This window comes from Pleurodeles waltl, chromosome 4_1, assembly GCF_031143425.1.
Source record: "Pleurodeles waltl isolate 20211129_DDA chromosome 4_1, aPleWal1.hap1.20221129, whole genome shotgun sequence".
In the NCBI taxonomy this organism is placed as follows: Eukaryota; Metazoa; Chordata; class Amphibia; order Caudata; family Salamandridae; genus Pleurodeles; species Pleurodeles waltl.
In genome coordinates, this window is record NC_090442.1 from 214,389,650 (window position 1) to 214,404,401 (window position 14,752).

Consider the following 14,752-nt stretch of genomic DNA (forward strand, 5'->3'; position numbering starts at 1 on the left):
CTAGTAGGGCAGACCCTCGTTACGTATCACCAGAACATGCTGATATTATAACTACATACAGTGTGGGGAAGCTTTGTCAGCAATGGTTGAAGTCACCCACGCTGGATGCAGTTGAGTCACATCTCACGTTACTGTCTAATGATACTGATTTACAAGATTTTTTGTCAGGTCCCAAAGTACCACGGAAGAAAAGGTTCTTATACGAGGTTTATAATGAGATTTGGAAGCTTTCACAACAAGAGGCTGCAGCCCGGTTGAGGCAGATTGATCAGGAAAATCTGATGCAGACTTTGTCTGTTGTTGATAATGGCATGCATACCCTTTCTGACCGTGTTTACACGATTGACAGCATTGTTTCCTCTGCCATTGACATTATTAAATCTGACATGTCTTCTTTATATCATGGGCAGAGTCAGACGCGGTCCATCATGCAGCTGGGTTGGACTCTTCAGACCTTGAAGGCGGGTCGCGTTCCATGGCAGCACGTTCGTGCCAGAGAGATCTTTATCTCTTTTAATTTGACTCGTCAACAACAACTGATGGCTAAAAAGGAAGCGACATATGTTATGTTAAATATTGAGAAATTAGAGAAACTGCCTTTCACGGTAGCTGAGATTCCGTCAGCTGAATGGTTGATTCATGGGGTTATTAATTTGCCTATCTCTACGTTGCAATTTACTTCTTGTTTGAAGCACATTCCGGTGGGTAGATATGAACTATTGGGAGACAGTTACATACACGAGGTGTGGGACCTTCCCTTTCAGTACAGATGTGTTAATGGTTTGAAGGAGGTTTTTCTTAGCGGCAGCGAATGCGAAGCTTCTGTCAGCCATTCAATGGTTTGTAAACAGCTGTCCTTGCACGGGGCGTGTAACGCTTCGATTGCTAACTTAGCTTGTTATCTGAAGGGAGTTCCAGTCCTGGTTATTAAAAACAATTTCCAGGTGCTTTCTAACGGCAGTTACATTGTTCTTAACAGCGAACGCTGCTGTGGCATGCGTGCCGGAAAAGTTTACATCGTCGTTGTCAACAAGGCCGTTACGTGCTGCGGGAATGTGTTGTTTCCCCCCACTCAATTTAGGGAGGTAGCGGACATTTGGCCTCATATTGCTACTTCCAAGGTTGATTTCGACAAGTTGAGTCGGCTAAAAGCTTTATTGTTTCAAAAGCATGTGGCCCTTACATCTGCTAGCGAGACCTACGCACTTCAGGTGGCAAGGTCATCGGCGGAGATACAGTCCCTTTTGAATACTAACTTTCCAAATCACTTCGGTAAACTTGTGGGACGTATATTTAATGCATCCAGCACTGCTGGTATTGCAAATTTTTTCAAAGTCGTTGGTGTTGGTTTTGCTCATACCTTCTCTTCCATATTCGGTTTGATACCTTCGGCTATACATTCTATTTTCGGAAGCATTTTTGGGGGTTTCCCGATTACTTTGGCTCTATTGGCTGGAGTCTTGCTGTTGTTGCTATTTTTTCGCAATGGCTGTCCCGTCACGACGAGATCCTGTATTGCTGCTCCCGTCAGCGCAGCTGTGTCGTGAACGCATGATGCAGCATTTTGGAGCGACACTCCTGGGACATTTGGAGTGTGACTGGTCTCTGTCATTCAGACTGGTTTTGGATTGTGTGCAACCCGTGTTTCGATGCCTTTGGTGCTCGTTTGAACATGCACTGTCTCTCTGTCTCTCATTGCAGCGCCCTCCAATGGTCGATACTGATCTGTTGATGTTCCCGATTAGGGCTCATTCCCAGACTTGTGTACTACGGATGCGCTTGCTTCGTGAGGCAGTTTATGAGATTCCCTTCCTGGAGGAAGATGGTATTGTCTCTTTCATAGGCCCTGCACGGGGTGCCGCCCTGAATGGTTTTGGGGCTTTGGATCACACCTGCTCCATGGTACTTTGTGGCGTGGATCTTCCGATATTGACATATATCGAAGTGGAGGAACTCCTGCGTTCTATTGCTTCTATCTGACGATTGGATTTTTACGAAATTGACACTATATTGAATTTGGCTTTATGGTCACATGTTACCTAAATTTATGACTTTGTTGTCTTCTCACCTTGTCGAAATAATTGTTTTAGGTATTGTTTATATTTGGGGCATCCTTTTATATTATTGGAACCACTTGCTACCGACAAGGGGAGGGTGTAGTGTGGTTAGTTTTACGTATTCATTGCGCTTTAGCTTCAGGCTTTAGGCCTTTGTGCACTTTGCCCTGAATATATTTTATTCATTTGCTGACAGCTTAGAGCCTCTGTGCACTTTGCTCTACATGCTTTTCATTAGGCTTCGTACTGTTATTTTTCAAATAGCCAGTTCTACGGTGTTGTTTTTTATTCATATCACACTGTTTTGCCTACTTTAGCACTGGAGTTCTCCATAACATATTTACTCTGTGCTTCAGTCAAGGATACAGTCTGGTACATTGCCGATAGACGTGGTAGGAGTTTAGACTTGGCATTCCTGCGTAGGGACATTTTGTGATCACGATGACATGTTAGTTATAAAATCACTTCCTTGTCCCAATACACGCAAGAGGGAGATTCCGACCAGGGAACCACAACTAGACGCTGACTGCCTCGTAGCAGATGCTGAACCAAGATCACAGGTCTTTGCTCAGGTATGAGGGCTGATGTCTCCACAGTGATTCTAATAGGCAAGCTAGAAGCTTACCATGCTGTGCTCTAAATAGAACAAGCAGAGGGAGAGTAGAAACTGTTAGACAATATGATAGCTTTGTTCTTATGTTTTACTCTCCTGGTGACTATTTCAATCCTACTGTGTTCTATCGTTCTGGTTATTGCGGCTCACGCCTTAATATCTAAAATACAGTCTTTTTATTAAAAACATTATATAAAACTTATACTGTCTTTGTCATTTGTATATGAGATCATATTGGAAATAAGAGAGTTGGTTTGGATCTGAGTAGCCACGACTTCCCTGAGAAGTTCCAAAGATGTCATGCGCTCAGCTGCCAAATCATTCCTTCCACATGGGAGAAATGAGGCACTGCTAGTTAGCCGGAGCAAAACCCGGATTTAGGGTGACAGAGTTCTTTACACGTGGGTCAGACTCAGTCCCCCACACCGTTATAGATCCTGCTACCTAGAAATCCAGTAGTCTCATTTAGAATAATGAGAGCCCACGCAACAGTACTACAGAATCATGTTATGACCTATTATGTTCCTACCATGTGGAAATGTTTTCTGCAATTAAAAGTAATTGCAGAAGAATCCCAAACCCTGCATTGGTTAACAGAATTTCCACTTCCCTGCGCTATGTAGTTACTCCACTCTTGTAGAGAGATGCTTTGGGGAGTCAAAAACACCTACAAGAACAAGTCCTTTCTGGAAAGAACGCAGCTGCTTCATCTCACAGGTCACAGGTCAAACTGCCTTCTGGTTGCTATGGTGATCCTGCTGATCCTGAGAGAGACAGACTGCGCGTGTGAATAAGATGGACTTTACCTGGAAAGCTCATTTTAGCTGCAATGTAGTCTTTGGAATTGTCCTAAGCCCGCTGCACAATTTATTTGAAAGTGCATAAGATTTTTATTAGACTTCCAAGCTAATCTTTGTAGCCAGTTAGCAAGTAGGAGTTCTGATGACAACAATCCGAGTGGGACAATGTTCATGCTGCACTTATTCTCTGGCAAACGTTCACGACAGAAGGCACGCTAAGGGTGGCTGAAATCCCGTAGTCACTTCCCATCTTTGGTGGAGCGCCTCTCTGGTGCTTTTCTGCCAGATGTAATGGAATGCCATTATGAAGAATTGAACACACTGGCCCAAATTGATACTTTGTGGCGCAAACCAGCGCTGGTTTGCGTCAATTTTTTTACCACCAATGCCATTCCTACGCGCCATGTGGGCGCCTTATTTAAGGAATGACGTTAGCCGGCGCTGCGGACAGGTCAGAGTAAAAAAAAAAAAAATGACTCAAACCAGGCAGCGCCGGCGTTGGGGAAAATGGGGGTTGTGCGTCCAAAAATGGTGCAAGTCAGGTTTGAGGCAAAAATCATGCCTCAAACCGGACTTGCGCCATTTTTGGACGCACAACCCCATTGAAATGAAAGGTCATGTAGGGGGGGCCCAAGTTAGGCAATAAAAAAAATACTTACCTCAACTTACCTGTACTTACCTGGGATGGGTCCTTCCATCCATGGGTGTCCTCCAGGGGTGGGTGAGGGTGGCAGGGGGTGTCCCTGGGGGCAGGGAAGGGCACCTCTGGACTCCTTCCATGGTCAGAGACCATGGAAGTGAGCTCACAAGTCCCTTAACGCCTGCCCTGACCCAGGTGTTAAAAAACGGTGCACATCAGGCTGTGCACCGTTTTTTAAGGCCCGCCCCCTCCTGTGCGTCAAAATGACGCAGGAGTATAAATAAGGCGAACAGGCCTTAAAGTCATTTTTTGGGCGGGAACGCCTACCTTGCATGTCATTAACGCAAGGCAGTTTACTGCATCCCAAAAATGACTCACACTGAGGAATTTTGATGTCCGTAGGCTCTGGCGTCAAAGTTTAAATATGGTGCACGGTTTGCGCTGAATGTGCGTCAAAATGTTTGACTCACATTCGGCGCAAACAGAGTATAAATATGCCCCACTGTGCTGTGGACACAATTAAGTATGCTTCCACAGGTTTCTTTGGGAAGCCTTTAGCCATGTGTTCAGCTTTGCCAAGACTACTACCAGGCCCATTTCTAGAGGGTAGGCCAGGTGGACCAGACCCACCCAAAGATTACCCCGGCCCACCCAAAGCCATTTAGAACTCAAAAACAAATGTTTTTCACCTAAGTGTTTGAAATGGGCGTGCATATTCATGGGCTCTCCCTTATTGTTTATTTTAATGATTAACACCGTTGCCACTGGACATTTTCAGGCCTGGGGAGATGTGTGAAGTTAGCGGAGTTTAGTAGCTGCTGTGTTGCACAAATCACCAGCACGGATATCCTGAAAACTGAATTAAGATTCTCGGTTTATTGCACCGTATTTTAAAATTTCAATGCTTTGCAAAGTAAAAAGCTGGCAAAGTTTTTTAAAAACATGAAAAGCTGTAAAGTGGCCCTGTATGGCAGCAGACACTTTTCTGCTGATGCACATGACCAGGAGAAGCATGCTGCAGTCAAAGTTCTGCATCTTAAAGATCTGGCAAGGAGCTTCTCTTCCCTTCCCCAAAGCCAAAGCACATCTGAGAAAGAGAAATAGTTAGCTCCTTGGGTGCTGATTATTGTGTTAAAAATATCAAAAGCGGACAGATGGCAATACCTAAAATATCATATCATTAAATAGATTTTTCATTTTCATGGCCCACCCATGCTTCTTTGCGGCTCTCCCAAACAAAAAATCCTAGAGCCGGGCCTGACCCTACTATCACCACCAAACAGCCCTGAAGTCTCCACTCTGCTCATCCAGCAATATCCTCTTCTCACTCAGACATGTGAACTCGCAAACTCTTGCAGTAGAATAAAACTACTAATTCTTAAATCCTAAAAGCCAAATGAGTAAACGCTCGCAGAGAAATAACACACCTTTTGCAGTAAAACCGTAAAATTAAATGGTGGAAAGGATACAGAACTGGCTTCCGTGAAGTGTATGCAATTTCTGAGGCATTAAGTACTACAAAGGGCGTGCATGACGTAGCAGATACATAGGGGGTCAGGGAGCAGCCTGGTCAGCAATCACCCAAAAGATAGCAACATTGTCCAGGGGGTAAAGACGGCTATTCCACCTTTGCTGAGTAAGACAGTTGCAGATTCTTTTCCGATTTGGTTAGACCTCCAATTCCGGATTCAACAATTATTATGGTGTTGCCCTCCTCCAATGCGCGTGCCGGAAAACAATGGATGAATGGCTGGTGGGGGCGGGGAGGTGGTTAAACCGGAGGAGAGCAGACAGGCTCCCACGGAATGCTAAAACAAACTGAATATACCGTTTCCTGATGTCAAGAACTTTAGCGGTGATCCCATAATTGTGAATTTTATATGCACCAGCATTGCAGAAAACGTCCTTCGGCATTCTCGTTTGAAGTACAGCGACAGAGGTCCAGTGAAGGTGCTCCCATTAGGAGTCTATCTTATCGGCACCTGAATCTGACCCTCCCAAACCACTTCCCTTCACAAATAATTCTATAATCAGTCACTCTGCCTTGCTTTCAGATCTCGCTGGAAAGAACTGACTCCGTTTAAACTGACTAGCCTTCATCTACAATAAATTATTCCAAACTGAACCTCAATCCAGCAGTAATAGACCTTCCTCACTGAGGGGCGGGGTCGTTTCTGATTGCAGTATCATTTCTAACTCTAATTACCTGTAAGGCTGTGACCCTTTTCCAAATGGGGACCTTAATTCACCCCTGTCCTCTCCCATTAGCTTGTGCTCTATGTCTACCTGGAATATAGCAGTTATGAGATTTAAATTGTAGAAATGCAATTGGGGCTGCTTTTTCAAGAGACATGGACCATTGAGAATGTGCACAGGCTGGCTACCTTGGTTTTTGTACCCCTGCAGTGAACTCACGTGCTAGAATATAGTCAGGTGGTTTAAAAGTTTGCTTAAAAATGTCATCTTGTGTTCTGTAAAGGAGATAAACACAGGCTCCGGCTCCCCTGACATCCAGGACCTTATATTCTCCTTCAGTGATGGGATGCCCCTCCTTCTATTTGATGTTTATTATAGAAGCAATAATAATAAATAATTCTTTACACTCCAACCACTGGATGGGCTACTGTGCTCATGTAAAAAAAAAAGCCATCTTATTATTGCTGTTGGCGACTTTAACCTGATGTTCGAGGACTTGTGTAGTAACGTGGGTTTGACCAAAGATGAGGATATTAACTGGGGAATTCCTGAGCCCACTGCGACTCTCAGGAAATGCGCAAGTCTATCTGTAATGTGCTCCAATTAGCTCATATAACTATTACTCCTGGCATACATGCACTTTGCTCCAACATCTCTGTGAGGGAATTATTAAAATAACAGACTATGGGGGTTATTCTAACTTTGGAGGAGGTGTTAATCCGTCCCAAAAGTGACGGAAAAGTGACGGATTTACCACCAGCCGTATTACGAGTCCATTATATCCAATGGAACTCGTAATACGGCTTGTGGTATACCCGTCACTTTACCGTCACTTTTGGGACGGATTAACACTCCTCCAAAGTTAGAATAACCCCCTATATGCTGCTAGATATTAGAACTTGGAGAGCAGTGAGGAACATGGAAGTTATACCCAGAGAAGATAGTGACCACTACCCACTGTCGCTTACAATCCAGGGTCAACTTCACAAGGAACATGGAGCCACCCTTTACCCTAGTGCAGATGCGCGGAGCATGCCTAATAATAGCAGGAATGTAAAGCGAAGTCCTATTTGTACTTTGTCTGATGTTATCTCGAAGATTTATGATCTTTCCAGAAACAAATTAAGCCAGCAAAAAGACATCTGGAGATTCAGGAATAGTACACCACTGCATGTAGGGAGTGAAGTCAATGCTTTTGTTGACTATCAAGTTTGGATAGATACCCACAAAATAGCTAAAGTTAAGAAAACTGTAGGGTCTGCTAACCTGGAATGGGGGCAGGGAATTTGAGTGGATCAGTTGGAGCGGCTAAAACAAATTATACTAAAGCGTTTTGTAATAAAGTTAACCGTGGTGGCTGTCGCACTGCTACAGGTCCTGAGGTTTATATTCAAACCAGTGACTGAGTGGTTAAACTTCAAAGCACTTTATTCTGCACCATTATTGAGTCCTCCTGCGGCAGGACCACTGGTCAGCAGCAGCCCCCAGCCTTCTAGTGCTGTTGATCAACTCATCACACTTTCCTTACTAGAGACTAAAAAAGGTGTTAGCTCCCAGATGCAGAGACACGCTCCAGGTTTAGACAACATCCCTGCAGACCTATTTCGCTTGGAATTCAAATTTTGGGTGCCTTACATTAATGCTTTTTCAACACCATGGCAGCAGGTGCTCCAATTACTGAAATGTGGAAGGGATTGTATCTCTTTTTAGGAAGGGTCGTCGCAATATGCTGGCTAATTACAGTCCCCTAAATCTTCTGGATAAACTTTAAAAGATTGTTTTGTAAACAACTGCTTGATAAGTTATTAGATTGGGTCAACAATGTTATAACTTATTTTCAAGCAGGATTGGAGCAATAACATCGACTGTGGACCAGGCCTTCCATTTCCTTATGACCAGTGAAGGCGGTTGACATAAACTGGGGGGTGCAATAGCTTTACGTTGCCTTTGTTGATCATCACACTGCCTTTGTTTTGCTCCCTAGAACTAGATTATGGGAGGGATTAGTTACAATGGGAGTTTCCCTAGACCTCTTACAGATATTTGGTCTTCATGAACACAACTATGCTCAGGTCAGAAGGGAACCTAATGATGAACTCACTGAAACAATTCACATGAATATGGTCGCGTTTTGGCCCCCATATTGGTTCTTATTATTAATATCAATGGTTGCTTAGGTTTGTTGACTGATTGTTAGAATGATTCCCCAACACTAGCAGGCCCAAAGGTACTTGCACTACTTGTTGCTGATTATAACCTTATTATGTCAAAGTCTCCTAAGGTTCTGCAAATAGTACTGAAGGCACCCGTATGCAAATGGTTGATAATCTCCATTCTGTGGATCTTTGAGTGTCCTGGGAGGCAAGGGAAAAACATGCAAAGCACAGAAAATACATTTCACTCTTTACTAAGTTTCCAGGAGTAGGCCTTCATTTTAAACCACGATTAATATGCACCTTTAAACACTTGCTTATAATAATTGCAAGCATAATATCAGAATAAATGCAAAACACCTACATGGACTTCAGGAACACATATGCATTATGATTTTCAATAATTTGCAGCATTTCTAAGTGTAAATGTGATTGAGAACTGCAATTTTCATGTTAAGGCCAAACATTAGAACTCACACGTATACATGAAAACTCTAGTTTCCAAGGTCAATGCACCTTTGATAAAGCATTTTGATGCTTCACATAACATTAATAAGGTCAAGGGACACAGAGTATATGATGTTGATTACATTTTCATGTTACTTATATGACGTGTAGAGGTGCAACCACAATTACCCAGTACTAAAAGGTTTTCTTTATCTGTGCTAGTGACAGGCTAGAGATGAAAGCCCAAAGCACCAAATGTATGGCTTTTAGTCAACGGAAGAATTTTAGAGGAACTATCATGTTAGGAGAGAATATCTTTCATTGAATAAAATACTTCAATTACTTGGAATTAGATTATAGGATTCTTAACTTTTGGGGATCTCAAATCATCAAAAGCTCCCTTTTAACTAAGTATAGGGCTTGGGCCCGACTCAGGTTTGCAAAAGGGACTATTTTTCAACTGATTTCTGCCACATTAGCAATTAACAATTAAAGTCCAAGATGTTACTACTGCCTATCTGGTGCAGAAGTGTGTGGTTATTGTAATGCGGCAAAGCTAGGAGTTGGAGGATCATTTTCTTAGAGCACTTCTGAAACTAGGACAAGACCATTGTAGGGCTTGTAAGAGTAAGGGCCATATTGGACTGGCTTCGCATTTGGAACAATGAAGAGCTTGTCCCATATTGACACACTTTAGCATTATTAAGTCGATCCATGGCCTCACAAGATTCCCTGCAGAAGCCTTGTTAAGAGGTGTCAGACAGACCTAGGTTTGAGTGATTATTGGTACACCCCTCCTCAATTCAGTCAGCATCAGCCATCACAGTGAAGGAGAGGTCATAAAGCTCTTTTGTGGAGCAAACTGAATCATCTGAGTCTATTAGCATTCAGACACAAGTTCTTATACCCCATAAAATCATATTTAAACATGATGATTATTTTAGATTACAACCATTTTCAAGTTAACTTTATTTGAAATTTAGGTTTGGAATTCTCCCTATAGCAACTTACTCATTCTCTTGGCCACTTCCCATCAGTAAGTCGGAATTATGCCCTGTCTGATATAGTACAGATGAATCGGAAGAACTTTATTGTTCTTCTGTTTTGCGCATTGAAAACCCAGAGGAAGATGGATTTGCCCCTCTCCCAATCTCTGGGATTATTAAACCATGCAAATGCATTTAAATGTACGACTGCCACTGATCTGACTGCATTTTGTGCTGTCTTCGAATTCCTCCATGCTGCATGACTCATACGACTCACAAATATGAGTAAGAATAACATTGCATCTGAATCATAATTCTGATTTTGTATAAAGTTCTAATTGCTTGATTTTCAACTGGTGATTTTATAATTTTAAGCTTTTGTATTAACCTTTTGTACTTGTTCATGGATTTTACTATGTGATCTGAAAATAAAGTTGACTAACAGTAGAAAAGTTATGCTTCAGAGGTGGGACAGAAAAGACAGGAACGCCATTGAGATGAGACAAGAAAGGCATCTCATCACGAGCAAGGACTGACCATTCGTCCCTTTAAGCACAGTATTATAGGCAACAGCTTTCTGAGAATGTAGGTTCCCCCCTTGGCTCACTTAGAACAGGATCCTCTCTGTATTAGGAGTGAGAAAAGAACACAAAACAAATGTACTCTACCTTGCCTGTGCCACTCGCATCTTCTCTTCTTCCAGTCTTGCTTGGATTTCTGCCTGTAAAGCCATTTCACTATGGTGTGTCGTTGCTTCCAACTCTAGGATCTTTTGTCTCTGCTGCTCTGCAACTTCCTCCTTCTTTGCCATCTCTGACTGCATGGTCAACTGGGCCTGGATACAGATGGGCAGATAATATTTAAGTCAGTGATAGTTGATACTTCTCACCACTTCTCTGGATTCTAACACAATGTGTTTGGAGAGCCAGTGCCCTTAAGACTTTTGTTTAACAATCCTAGAGTGAATAACCTCTTTCTGCAAAGGATGCCATGGGCAGTATTAAAAGCCCTAGTACTATTGTACTACTGAAGTGATGCAGTGTTTCCACATCTCTATTTCAGGCCTATCCTACTACCATATCTTCTTCTAGTCATTCCTATCACTTGGACATAGTCCAAAGTTGTGTACCATTTGGTGGGCCTGGATGCAAGGCATGGTCCTGCTCCTGTAAGGATCATATTCAGTGAATGATACCTTGACATACTGGAGCCAACCATGGCATACTCAGCCTTATGGTGGGCATCCCTAGCATCACAGTTAGCATATCTGTTATAATTTTATCAGTATCATGAGGGGGACCTGGTTTGGCATATGGAGGCCATTTGTGTCCACTGCCATCTAACATTAGCTATTCCTAGAATACAGGGATCATCCTTATGGTGCCATGATTAGCATGACAGAGTGCCCTCCTGCACTTCATGGTGTCCTTGCTTGCCGTACTAGTGCTGGGGGCACGGCCACTCTCAGAGAATCATTCATTGTACTGTTAGTGATGGGGTACTCTGACCTTTACAGTGGTCATGCCTGGCATCATAGCTGGCAATGCTGTCAACATGGTTGTCATTAGTGGTATTATTATGATGATGATCCCTGGCATAAGGCTGGCTATTCCTGGTATGCTGGTGGTCATCACTGGTGAGTAAAGGCAACTCTAAAGTCCTACAGTAGACCTCCTGTCATGATGAGGACCAGACAATAATGCATATTAAGATCACCCTGGCCCACTGTGCCACCAAGGCCCTATGCTGTCATCCCAGGCACTGTAGTTGGTATACCTGCCATTATAGTAACAATACTGGGAAAATATGTTGGACATCCTTGACATGATAGTCAGCAATACTTGCATACGGTGGCCATTTCTTGTATATTGTAGACACCCCTGTTGCATGGTGGCCATCACCAGCATTTGGTGGTCGTCATTTTCATATGCTGAGGACACAAGGTTGCAAGGTGATTTCTTTCAGGTACAGATATTCTCTATCTCTGCAACTTTGTTATTTTTGTTTTGTTACTCACTGTCACCAGCAAGCCCATAAATTATGGGCATTTTTGTTAAAATTACTTTAGAAGATCTGTGAGTTCTGAAGAAGCTGAAGTTGGTAATTAGAGCATGATGATTTAGAACGTATGATGTTTTTTATGTTGATCCTAGACATCTCGAAAGGGGACAACATGATCAACCCAGTCAAGCTGAATTGAAGATTGTGTCTGTCATTTTAGAAGGTGCCAGAAGGAGGTAAAGCATGTTGACTTTGCTGGGATTGGGGAAAAAAGAATTGTGTAAGATATCCCGTACAGAGTATAATGCAGAGGCATTTAGTTGTTTTTAGGCTTGGTGGAAATGTAAACCTTGTACCAATATGTATGTGGAGTGTTGCAACAGCATGGAGGTGGCAAAGCTATTTATGTGAACCATGAAAAGCTAGCGTGGCATATGAGGTGAAATCTGATAGAAAATAAAACTAAAGATAAGTCTACAAGTGTATAACCCTAAATGTTTTTTGTGTGTCACAGCTTGTCATCTCCCAGGTTTGTCTTTGAGGACAAGACTGTAGCCTTAAGGTATACCTAGGCTGAACTAATGAAGAGATGAGGGAGAAAAACACATTTCATTGATGAAAGAAGATCTGGAATATGTGTATGGGATCTGCAGTTGCATCTAATTACACTTAGACATTTAAGACACGTCTTTCAGATATTTCTAAGTGATTTTGTGAATGGGAGAAAAGTTTAGAGCTTTTGATGTTGATAAGAGGTGGCTTTTTAGATGGCTATGTGTGGAAATGTATTTCATAAGGTGGTTTTGGGGAATCAGGATTGTTAGATCTTTGAGATGGCCCATAATGACATGATGTAATTGCCTGTGCTTCACTGAGGGAGCTCCTGTAATTGGTAGCTAATGGTTAGTTATAACATGTCATTAATGCTGAAAAAGTGATACCGAAATTAGTCACGGGACAGCAAGGAGTGTGTAGTTTTCTTATACTTACTGCTGAATAAAAACAGGAATGACATCTTCAGGGTGTGTAATTTTCCAATCTATATTGTAGATTAGGTGCCAGAGGCAGCTAATACAGCATAGTGCTCATATAACATCTGCACTATTGTTTTCTATCTGATTTTTAGTAGAAAAGCACCCCTAATGTCTGTGTGATAGCGAGGAATGGTCTGCACTATGTCACTGAATTATAATTACCTTTCCCAACAATCCGCAATGTTGAGTTGGCACTTTCTGCAGCTTTGACTGTGTCTAAATGTCCCAAGAACAAATTCATACTAAAGGCCAAATGTTTTAAACAGATGTGGAATGGGGAAAGGCCTTCTACCTGGAGCTTCTATTTTCAGTGACAGAGGCTGGGTTTGTCCTATGCTGTGGTGCAGATAGGTCGGTAAAGGGTGGTAGGCACTACCCTTCACCACCAAATGTATTCGATTCAGTAGCTAAGATAGGACTAATGTTGGGAGGCCAAATACAGAAAGCAAAAAGGCCTGGTTTATCTTTATAAAGCAGGCAGCAAAAGCGCTGAGAAGTGTTAGATGGGATTGATGGCGGGCATGCCTGATCCATTCGATGATTAGGTCTCTACTAAGTACTGTTGATTAAGAGCAAAAATGGATTGGGTGCACTTTCTAGATGGTCTGTTTTGTTTCATCAGTAAGCCGGCTTGCAAGTCTTTAATTAGATGACGTATCCAGCAGTGTAAACAGTAAACATATGAAGAATACCCAATGTTTGGGCACATACAGTGAGGTGACCAAACAGGGAGGCAATCTTATGAGATGCTGTTGCCTTGGGAGGAGGGACAAGGGGCTTTATTGCATAGCTAGGGCCAGAAAGCGCTCTGCAGGCTACTGTGACAAAGAATCACAGTGACAGAGGACAAGTGTAGACCATAATTGTAGGACCTATACATAGTGATGGTCCCTACAATTATGGTCTACACTCTGCCAGTCTATCCTATAATGTTTCTGAGGTTATCAATTGTGCACTATTTCAACTTTTAAGGATACTCCAAATAACCCAGTCTTTTTCCCATAGAAAAAAAGAATCAAGTTTCTATCAAGTTTTCAGTGTTAACATTTCCACTTTTGATGATACTCCCTATGAGCACATTCAGCAATAAAGTCCTTTTAAGAAGAGGTGTCCACAACTGAATAAGGACTACCCTCTTCAGACAAGCGAGCTCACCTGGATCCATACCAGGGTCTGTGCACAGTGTGTGCAGGTAAAACGGAAACAAGAAAGCAATATTATTAGTGGCACTCCAGTCTGTATCACATATGGTAAATGGGCTCCAAGTACCAAAATCCCACATATTTTAGATATATATGTTTTGCACATTAGGTTTTCCTGACCACCAACAGTGTTTTTAAGTATCAGTTGATAGTGTTTTAGTTTGTGATTTAGGAGAAATATTTAAAATCATCAGAATATGCTAATATGCCCCCCTCCCCCTTTTTCACAAATCTGTTTTTATGGTTATCAAAGTAAAGTAGGATACAGGCTTATTAGTATCTTACACTCCTAGTGGATCATTATTCTTGGAATCATATTTTGGACCATTCTAGGAGTCAAATTCTGAAACAGTCTAGTGTATCAACAACACATACAAAATCTATTTGGGAATGATTTCTTGAGTCTTGCCGGCATTCTAATACTTCTGTCACGTGGCTGTGCACCTAGTAGAATTTGTATTAAAGGCATGTTGCACTTGTCTCAGTATTTAACTCAAGTTGTTCTTGTTCTATTTGTTCTTGATTTAAAAAGTATCATTCAAGTGGTGACATGAGATAAACGTGATAACAAATATGGAACATCTGGTCACTCACTAAATTGCTAACTTGTAGGCACCATGAAA

At 42.2% G+C, this 14,752-nt stretch overlaps 1 protein-coding gene across 2 annotated transcripts in view; it reads right to left on the reverse strand.

Moving 5' to 3' along the window:
* Positions 1-14,752, reverse strand: part of LOC138287598 (differentially expressed in FDCP 6-like) — a 256,732-nt gene that overhangs the window by 35,654 nt on the left and 206,326 nt on the right. For both annotated transcript variants that reach the window (XM_069228170.1, XM_069228172.1), the window contains one exon: positions 10,561-10,727. In XM_069228170.1, the coding sequence (XP_069084271.1) occupies positions 10,561-10,727 (167 nt within the window). The remainder of the gene's footprint in view (positions 1-10,560; positions 10,728-14,752) is intronic.